The sequence below is a fragment of the Hyposmocoma kahamanoa genome, unplaced genomic scaffold, assembly GCF_003589595.1.
Source record: "Hyposmocoma kahamanoa isolate Upper Pololo Valley unplaced genomic scaffold, ASM358959v1 289, whole genome shotgun sequence".
Lineage (NCBI taxonomy): Eukaryota > Metazoa > Arthropoda > Insecta > Lepidoptera > Cosmopterigidae > Hyposmocoma > Hyposmocoma kahamanoa.
This window is the reverse complement of record NW_020653777.1, coordinates 835524-845732: the sequence shown is the minus strand read 5'-3', so window position 1 is coordinate 845732 and position 10209 is coordinate 835524. Positions and strand designations below refer to the sequence as shown.

At 35.3% G+C, this 10209-nt stretch overlaps 1 protein-coding gene across 1 annotated transcript; it reads right to left on the bottom strand.

Annotated features, from left to right (window-relative positions):
• Positions 1-990: 990 nt before the first annotated feature.
• On the bottom strand, positions 991-10208 carry LOC113229177 (probable C-mannosyltransferase DPY19L1). Its single transcript, XM_026462695.1, has 8 exons — positions 10165-10208; positions 9501-9681; positions 8019-8950; positions 7216-7322; positions 6905-7067; positions 5722-5847; positions 4824-4985; positions 991-3451 (listed from the first exon to the last, which is right to left on the bottom strand). The coding sequence occupies exons 1-8, from the start codon at positions 10206-10208 to the stop codon at positions 3424-3426; spliced, it is 1743 nt and encodes a 580-aa protein (XP_026318480.1). The 3' UTR covers positions 991-3423.
• Between the last annotated feature and the right edge of the window lies 1 nt (position 10209).

Below are 10209 nucleotides of genomic sequence, written 5' to 3'. Positions count from 1 at the left end.
TAACGAAATTATAACAATATAACAATTACTTTATTTATTTATTTATACTCAGGTTACATTGACCCATAAATACGCCTTTTAGACATTACATAATATTATAATAAAACGCTAATTATTTATTTACACGTACGGACTCCTGTGTGACGCAACGTGGGTGTCCGGTAACCGGCCTCGAAAATGAAGGTCGACAGATGTTGAGTTGGTACTGTCACCACAAATGAATTAATATACTCAGACAACCACATCACTTCCTTTGAATCAAACTATAGAATTCCCTGTACAAAGATTACCAAAACAACGGAATTCTAGGGCACTTCCCAGAACGCCAGAACCAATTTGGGAAAATTCATTTCCCAATTTGATCCTACCGGGAATCGAAGGACCTCCTCATGCAGAGCCCAGAGTATATGCCTTTGGGCCGCCGAGGTCATCAAATTGTACATAGCATAATAAACTTACATAATAATGTACAAATTAGATGCGCTTACGGTAGCTGTAGGAATTCCCGAGACTGCGCGAGAATATTGCGGGAGATGCGCGAGTTCTTTTTTTATTCGTATCTAGTTTGCACGATTTATTACGAAAAGTCACTTCCATTCCCTTCCGCAGTAATATATGTAAATTGAGCCTAAGTGTTGCCCCTTCATTTTACAACGGGATCCATGTGCATAAAAATGTGGTTTAACCCTAATAAAAAAGCAGTAAAATAGTAGAAAATCTTAAGAAGTATACGCCTACCGTCCTTTACAACATCAGTAGCCGTAACTTACAATTTTTTCGAAAAATAAAGTTATATCACTAGCTAGTCCTGCGTGGTTGGTATTTTATAAATTAGCTTGTATATATGTCTCGGTAGATAAAGGGATTGCCGTACTCGTCTAACGCAAGGCCTCACTGGCCAGCTATTCCTTACTTCCCGGCCCCTGTAGATAATTATGTACAATTTTTTTTCATTAAGTTACGTCGACGTATTGTAAAGGAGATGGAGACTTGTACGAAAGGTATACGATGAAATTGCTAATTATTTACACAGATACAATAAATGCTTTTTTTTAAATATTATTTTTACAAGTAAATGAGCAATCAATTGAGCTAATTATCATTAAAAAAAATATTCGCACCCTTAGTGTAAAATGTCACATATGCAAAATGACATCTTTTAAGGAAAGAAATTACGAATTAAATTAGTCGATAACTTTCATATGATGTTACATGCGGTTTTATACCAAGGGTAGGAATTAGCCTTAGGGTATTCGACACGAATTTCAACTTTTTTTTTTAATTTTACGCTCTATTTATTTAACTTTTACGTTTTAACTTAAATGAGCATCCCGGGCGCTCGGGCGAGTCTGGCTTGTATTTGGTCTACGCGGCGACCGCGCAGTTGTATTATTGCGAGGAATTTTTATAGCCTAGTAAATAGAAGTCAGATTCGCCATTAATGTACGTGAAAGCGTGGTAAGGGTGGTGAGCGTCCTCGCGAAAAGTTTCGCGTCGTATAACTGGGCGCTTAGACGTAACATAATATTACTTTAGTTCTATTATGAGAACGCTTCTCAGACGTGGCATTGCTACGCCTAATTAAAGGGTGTCCCAAAATTCATACAAAAAGTAATTTTGACAGAAAACACAGGTTTATAATTAAAAATTGTATTTTTTTTTATTGATCCATGGAGTACATGGTATATGTGTGGTAAAGCATATCGGTTAAATGGTCTCCACGACTTCCCTGGCACATACGCACTTTTTTCATGAAATTTTCGATGACCATTTTGCATAATTGTAGTTGAATCTCGTTGATACAGCGCCCAATTTCCTCATTCAAGGCGTGGTCATGGGCTTGTTAACATTTCAAAAAACATTAAAATTACTTCTTGCGTGAATTTTGCGACACCTTATATTTATATTAAATGAAAATAGGACAAAATAATGGTACGTCACTTAAATAATCTTAATTAGCTGACACCCTTTTCATGTAAAACCAGGGACTTTACGGGGACCCTTTGAGATCTATTATTCATATACTGAATAAGCTCTTAAAAGGACGTCAGTTAACAAGTTTGGATCTTATAACAATTACTGACCCGTTACGAGAGACTCTTCCTCTGACAACGTCATTTGTAGTATAATGAGATGAGAGAACACAATACTAGAATAATCACGCTCACTTGGCATCATTTAGGCACTTAATAATATCTCAAAATGCCAAGATCTCACAATTCACATTTCTAAAAATGCCAAGATTTCAAAGTTCATATTTCTCAAAATGCCTAGATCTCAAAGTTCAAATTTCGCAAAACGCCGAGAACTCAAAATTCACATTTCTTAAAATACCAAAATCTCAAAACATTGTTTTTGAAATGCCAAGATCTCAAATTACACATTTCTTAAAATGCCAACTCAATATAATTAAATAAAAACCGAAGTTAGTTAAAAATCTTGTCTAATATTTCATTATTTAGTAAATACGTACTTTCTTAACTACTGAGTTAGAGAACTTTTTTAAAAGCAGTTTAAATTGTTGGCATTAAAAAAGAAATTGGCCGCAATATTGTAAACACGAGATCACTTTTTGGATACTAGAACTTGCCCTCAAAGAAATCGCACCTTCAATAACAAAATGACCTAATTCAAAATAGTACATTTTTAGAAAGTTGACAAAATATTTTTTTTTTAAATACGTGTGAAAACTATTTAGCAATTGTTATACGGCTGACGCACATACGGTAGTTTGTTTACATTGTGACCATGGGTTCTGGCAGTGAGCCCGAAACGTAAGTCTGTTTGAAAAAATAAATATAAGCGTGTTAGATGCGAAAAAAATTGCTTCATTTCTAACTAAAGTACCGGCACGCTATGACGGCCGTTTTGACGTTTGTCAGCTCGTCAAGTTTCGCATTAATTCATAACTACTTTCAAGGCCCTAATTGCAGTACATTGTTGTCAAAAGTGACGTGCAGTAAAATTTATGGGAATGTATAATTTTACGACACAACTCGGCATTTGTTTTCCGAAATTTTCAAAATGAAATCTGATACGATCGTCACTTATAGGATCGCTGACCAGCACAACTTCTACCTCCGGCAAACTCGCGTCCAAGCTCAATGCAAAACAAAGCAGTTTCGAATTGACGTTGCTTCGAAAAGAACAAACTGTGATTGTGATAATATATCATTTTGACCTGATTTTGAATACTAGTTAGTATTGCAGTAATGCAGTATCAATATCTTTGTTTCAAACAACACTCCCTGCTAAGTGCATATCCTCAAAGACCAATCCAAAGTCGGTAGATAGTATTAAAGTTCTTTTACACTCGCTATGTTTTTGTCTATTTTGATTATAGGAAAATAACTTAGTCCCCGTTCAAATTCGCTTGTAAAATTGTTCATGTGGGTTCTCACAGGCCGAGTAGGATAGTCGATGTCAGGTATCGAAGCAACGGGGCATGTATCTGTAATTAAACGCATACAGGGCTGTTTTTAAAATTCTAACGACGTTCCGCGACTATATTATTAACATCATAAACAACAAATTTTGTTGGATGACTTTTTACAAAACATAATATCGCACTCTTAATACAATAGTGTATTAACTCAAAAAGAGGACTTTCTCAAAATTGATGAAAAACGAATTAGTCGCTTCCCGCAAAAAAATAATTAAAATTTATATGTTACAGTTAATTATAGAAAAATAAATAATTTCTCAAATATAGTAAACAATAAAATGGAAAAAATAATTTCATGTTTTTGAATAAGGATTATTTTGGCTAGAAGTAGCTCACATAAAGTGAGTCTCGTTTCGAGTTAAGTAGATATCTTTTGATTGTTTCTTACAATATTCTAACGACTTTTTTTTTACTTGATGAGAATAAAATTTTGCGTTCAGTAATGATATAATATTAAATTTCACATATTTTGAAATACAACACTATTGTAATAGCAGTGCGATATATTTGAATTTGTTTTGAGTTGACATTCAATTATTTTTTTTGTCAAATCACTCCACTAGTTTGTTATAATTATTAATACAAAGATTCGAACCTATGTCTCCTATAAACCGTGCCAGACGCTATGCCAACTAAGCCACGGAGCGAACCAGCGCATCTCACGAATTTTACTATGTGCTTGTTGTTGGATCTTTGTATTTGGCTTTCAACGACTTTGTAGCCGTAGCGCCATCTATGAATTGAATCGTCTGGCACGGTTTGCTAAGAGATATCGGTTCGAATCCGGCCGGATCGAAGGAATTTTTTCCAATGCAACGGAACAAGATACGTCAATATGTAGCTTGATGTGCTGGCGTGTGTACTATCTGACTTATATAAGACTCGAACTCTAATTAAAAATATTCATTATTCGCTCTTATAATGCTATGTTATATAAAAAATAATATTATAGGGGCCTTACCATGAACTCCTATTACGATTCAGTTTAGGACTTAAAATAAATCGTTGTGAGACAGCGCTACATGAAGTGTATATCACCATCCCGCTTTTTTGTCGTTACGAACCTATACTGAAATGTAATAAGAGTTCATGGTAAGGCCCCAGGACAAGATCAAGAAATAACTATGTATTTAAAAAATATGATGTGTCCAATTGAGCGTAACACCAATTACCTCAATGTGCGAGTTCATATTTACCCCATGTAACCTCATTGGTTCCAACTAATCCCATACGATCTCAAATGTACAAGTTCTCATTCACCCCATGTAACCTCAATAGATCCGATTGACACCCATATGACTTCAACATAGAAGTTCACATTCACCCCATGTAACCTAAATAGTTCCGATTGACCCCAATTCGACCTCAATAGACTTACCTGACACTCAAATCGTGAATCCTGAAGACAACGTAATGTCCATTGGAGAATACTCTGTAAAAATGTTCAGTGTTCTCTGTGATCAATTTGTGGCACAATTTCGGGTTGGAGGCTAGCGATGGTTTCTCTATGTCCCATATCATTGCCAACGTGCAACGATTTCTGTGGAAGGTGAAGAGAAATTGGGTTAGGTTCATTATTGACAACCTCTCAAGTTGAGCAGATTGATTACACGTGAGAGGAAATGATAAAAACCTCATGTTATACTGTATCTAGTTCTGTAGGCAAGCTGTAATGTGAGCATTACTACGTTCCGGTTTTAAATGGTACGGATGGATGCCGATTAAACTAGGCACAATGTGTTTATTTTCATCACGCTTGCTCGTAAATAGTGTGATTGTTTGGTGGCTAACTTGATTATAATGCCCCAAATAAAACCCTCGGGCCTTTTTTCTTCCCATTACAGCCATAGTCGTTAAGGAGTTTTTCTTTTAATTTGTAGCATGACATACTTCTTTACATAGGTCAGGTTCAAGTTCAAACAAGAAGGTTACTTAACTTTAAAATTAAAACATTCGCTTAAAATGTTATGTAAACAGAAATTTAAATGCAATTCAGCCAAATACTACTTACTTAAATACTTATTATTAAGAATTTCCTATCATTGAGTTCAATTGTTTTCTGTATAAATATCTTTTTACTTGTCTTGTACTATTGTATTTTTCACGGACGGTAAAAAAATACAAAACTAGAATTATAAAAGTCCTCGTTAGTCATTTCTTATTTACCGTCTAATATACAATGTATGCGTGTACACTTTACACTAACAGTGCTTATAAATGCGTGCAAAGGCGCATTAAAGCGGATAAAAGCGCATGAATGCACGTGAGAGACTTACTTAAACGGATCGTAGCACAGATTATACTCGATTATAAGGTACGTGGCCTTAAGTTTTGTCAGTTCCTGATATAATTCTTTGGAAGTAAATCTGCCGTATGCTTTGTAAACTGCGTAGGCGCGGTCTCTGAAATAAAAAAAAACAATTCATAGTCGAATTTTCTTTTAGTCACGGTGAGAATTAGCAAAAAAATCTATTAGTCATCCATTAAAAATACTCAAGTTAAAGGACTGCCTGTGAATTATAACTACACGTGCAAGCAAACACGTGCACGATCAGTTAAGAGACATGTACAAAAGCCTAAAAAAATACGCTAAAATGAATTACCACCAAGAAACTTTAATGTTCAATACGGAATTACTGGCATCAGACTGGGATATCGCACACGACATAAAAAATGTCGTAACTCGAAATTTTAGTAAATAAAAAAAAGAATGAAATCCCTATATTTTATGCACAAAAATTGTTGTTTATGATATTAGTAATATAGTTCTGCGAGGTTGTTAGTATTTTACAAATAACCCTGTAAATAGTCGCCTTTCACATTTAATTTCTCTGTCATTGTCACTTCTCATTTCTCTGTCACTGTCACTTCTCATTTCTCTGTCACTGTCACTTCTCATTTCTCTGTCACTGTCACTTCTCATTTCTCTGTCACTGTCACTTCTCATTTCTCTGTCAATCCTCATTTCTCTATCACTACCATTGACTTACAAATAAATGGACGACGGGTCTAATACAAAAACCAGGAAAAAATGTCCCAAGTCAACCTATTTAAATGTAGTGACATGTAAAGAAATATGAAAAAGTTAAAACGTTGAATTTAAATTGTAATGTCATCGCAGTACTGTCTAATTTTGCTAGCTTCGCTGTCAGTCGGACAAACGAAGACTAAAGCGTGAATGACGCTCTGTATACGATTTTAACGCCCTATAAGTTCGGATACTTTTTAGCGCAGACCCGACGTCCATATAATTGTAAGTCAATGATCACTACTCATTTCTCTGACCCTTCTCATTTCTCCGTCACTGTTACTTCTAATTTCTCTGTCACACCGCACATGAAACCAAACTTGGTCGTAACTCAAAATTGTGGAATTGAGAAAACACAATTTTCTATTCAAAAAGAATTCTGAATGGATCTTACTGCGAATAATGTGATTATTTTTGTATATCTAATTTACCTGGCGTCCTTATGCTCATAATGTGGGTGCGCCACAATAGGCCGTCGAGTAGACAACATTACAGAGGCTGATATTGGCAGTGAGCCGGCAAACGCTGCATTCGGACTTGTTTCATCTTGTATCCATTGGAGGAGTTGTTCTTGGGGTATATTTGTGAATACGCCTATAAAAATAAATTCATATTCACAGATACTTACAATTTTGACCACAATAAGCTTTTAACAACACAATGTAAAACGTAACATATGTTTTTTTTTATAACGATTTAAAATACTCGATAGAGTTAAAGTGATGCTAGATGTGTCACTTACCAATTTTGGAGAATTCGTCTGTCAAGTTAATGCAGAGTTTGTGTATTATTATTAAAATGGCTATAATCCAAAATCCCCATCGGGATAGTCTTGAAGTCTTATGCCTTCTGGAAATATAAATGGTATAGGATCATTTTTTATACATTTCAACATATTTTTGACGATGCCTCTTTTGAGAAATGATTGTGATAATAGGCACTGACTTTTTTTTATAATATGTTGAATATTTTTGAATTCTTAATGCGATTATTCTAATATGTCATAATATTTTTGGGTGAAAATAGCCTCTAATATAATCCGTTGATAACATTACAAACGGAATTAGTAAACTCTTGATCTTTGTAATTTCACACGAACGTCGAAAATATCACTACACTTAAACTAAAGGATGAAAAGTCTTATAATTAATTTAATTTTGCAATCTCAACTTATTTTTTTAGTAGATACAATAAAAAATCAAATGTACCGTATTTAATGCTGATATCTCAGCAGTCTGCGGTGTAGGTACCTGAAATGGACCTGTAACTTTGGTTTCATTGAAAAAAAAAAACATACGCGATTTAAATCCTAAAACAATAGTTTCATTTTCAATGATATGCATTAAAAATTCAAAAATATTGAACGGATTATAAAAAAAATACCCAGCGTCTATTGTCACTAAACCTAATGTGTTTTTTCATAATTACACAGAACCTGTTCAGATAATCGCTGACATATTACTGGAGATTTAAGTATGATGTTCAGATGCAAGTTTTGCAAATTTAAAGGGGATATATTTCTGAAAAAATAATTGTGACACTTACGGTCCGTACCGCGTCCCAAGCATCAGCGAAGAGACAATGCACATTTGCGTCGAAAACAACAATTTCAACCTCATAACAAGCGCTGCCATCAATCCAAACACAACCATTTGAGATATATTATAAAATATCGCCGCATCGACGTACACATTCTTCAAATAGAACAACCAATGGTCGTCAATCAAATTATCTTTTTCTTGCACTGTCACATCCAGACTATTTAGATCTACGTTCTTTTTCGAATCAGTTTTGTTCTCTATTCCGCTGTCGTCGCAGTTTTCATCGGTTTTCGGTTTTTTCAAAATTACCGGTTTTTCTACTCTCTCGTAAAATTTTTGCGCTCTTAGATAACCGCTTCTAATCCAATCACCAGATACATTGACCATTGATAATATTACAAACGGAATTAGTAAACTTTCGAACATTTTAACGAGAGAATTTAGTGGCAGAACGTTGAAAACATCACTACAAGTGTAAATTAAAGTATGAAAACTTTTATAATTTGTCAATTTGGAATATAACAACTCCCATACGTGAGTGTCTTCTTCGACTTCTAAGAAATTACTAATTACTTTCTTTAAATATATCGACGAGCATATGGCTATAGCTATACGTAATACGACTAGCCAAGATTCTATAGCCAAGTCAAAACGATTTCTTATTTTAATTCTCAATGAACTAAAGAATAGGCAGTATGCGGACACCACAAGGAAGAATGAAGTGTATAGACTAGATTTTAACATATCATTGCCCTGTAATAATAACACGGCCATATGTATACCACCGAAATGCGAATGTAGAAAGAGGCATAGAGTTTTCAAGTCTATAATTTTCAATTGCTCCATGACAAAGAAAATGGCGGTTTGTGTTAGGAATATAAATTGGGAGAACTGCCAAAACAGAAGGCATAGGCAGTTTAGAATGAATATTGAGACCTGGAATGAAATAAAGAAAATTGAAATTGCATATCAACCTCTGCATAATAAAAATTAATTGTTTAAGCACTTGAGGAAGAAGTCACTTATAGTGCATATTTTTGCATTCGCGTGTGCGGGAGTTCGTGCGCACGTATGTGAGCTCGTGCGTGCGTACGTGAGACTCTACAGAGAATATGTCAATCGAAAATTGGTATTTTTTTTACTTTGATAAAAAAAAATGTTATCTATCATCGGTTGTGAAATATGTGGTATAAAGTATAATTATATAAATTCTAAAAATATATAACTTATCTTACTCGTTTCCCACACAAAATATTTTATAACAATTTGATTTTTATTATATGAGGGTAAGCATACATTTTTGCGTACTACATATTGTTACAATATACTAGAATTTTTATATGCATAATATAGTATGTATACACCGTAAATTTCTGAAAATATGCGTACGTTAGTGGCTCTGGCTGTGCGTTTGTGTATGTGTATGCTTGTGCGTTTGGGTGTACGTGTGCGTATGTTTGTACGTTCGTGTGTGTAGTATTCTAACCTGTAGTTGGAAGGAGGTTTTCTTCTCATCCCTAAGCTGCAATGTGAGGCACCAAGTCTGAAGGAAGAACAAAGGTGCTGCCATGTTTTCTCTCTCATTTGGAGTCCATTGTACTCGCGTACATTCGTCATGGTTCGCAAAGTATTGTGCAGCTGCCAGGAGACCACCGAGGATACTTCCGCTGGAATAAAGTACAGATAAAAGAATTATCAACAATAAGTCATTGATATGTTCACTTAGAAATTAGTCATGTTTTATTACTTCATCTACAAGGTCTACAACGTACAAGTACGACTTGTACGAGAAACGTACTTGTTGATACAAGATCTGAGTGCACTGCTACTGTGCCCATCACCCTAAGGGAGAAAAGGTGACAAGTCCTTGTCTATCTATTTTGAAGGAGTAAAATGTTATAATATAAAAGTAACGGGACTTACTCGCGTAGTATTTTAGTCGGAAGCGGTCCGACTAGTTTCGACCATAATCGATGGTCTTCTTCAGGGGTTGAGTGCAACGTTCGCGACCGCGTCACGTCTAGCACTGACGCAGTCCGCAGTGGGGAACTCGGGAGGCTGATACGTTGCGCCTGCGCGTCCTGGAACTCTTCTTTGCTACTGCTGTCCGTAGGATTGTTGTCGGGAACAGTCCAGCACACAGAGCTTACCACGTCGTTACCACTAACATCTGCAGCTGCATACCGAGCGCCATG

What these genes read in the sequence shown, in the direction of transcription:
- LOC113229177 (XM_026462695.1), bottom strand. Translation starts at nt 10,208, where the DNA reads ATGGCGCTCGGTATGCAGCTGCAGATGTTAGTGGTAACGACGTG. An exon ending in CTGTGCTACGATCCGTTTAA is followed by an intron (nt 4,986 to 5,721) that starts GTAAGTCTCTCA and finishes CACCTTCCACAG; the next exon opens with AAATCGTTGCACGTTGGCAA. An exon ending in ATTCACGATTTGAGTGTCAG is followed by an intron (nt 3,452 to 4,823) that starts GTAAGTCTATTG and finishes GTTTAATTACAG; the next exon opens with ATACATGCCCCGTTGCTTCG.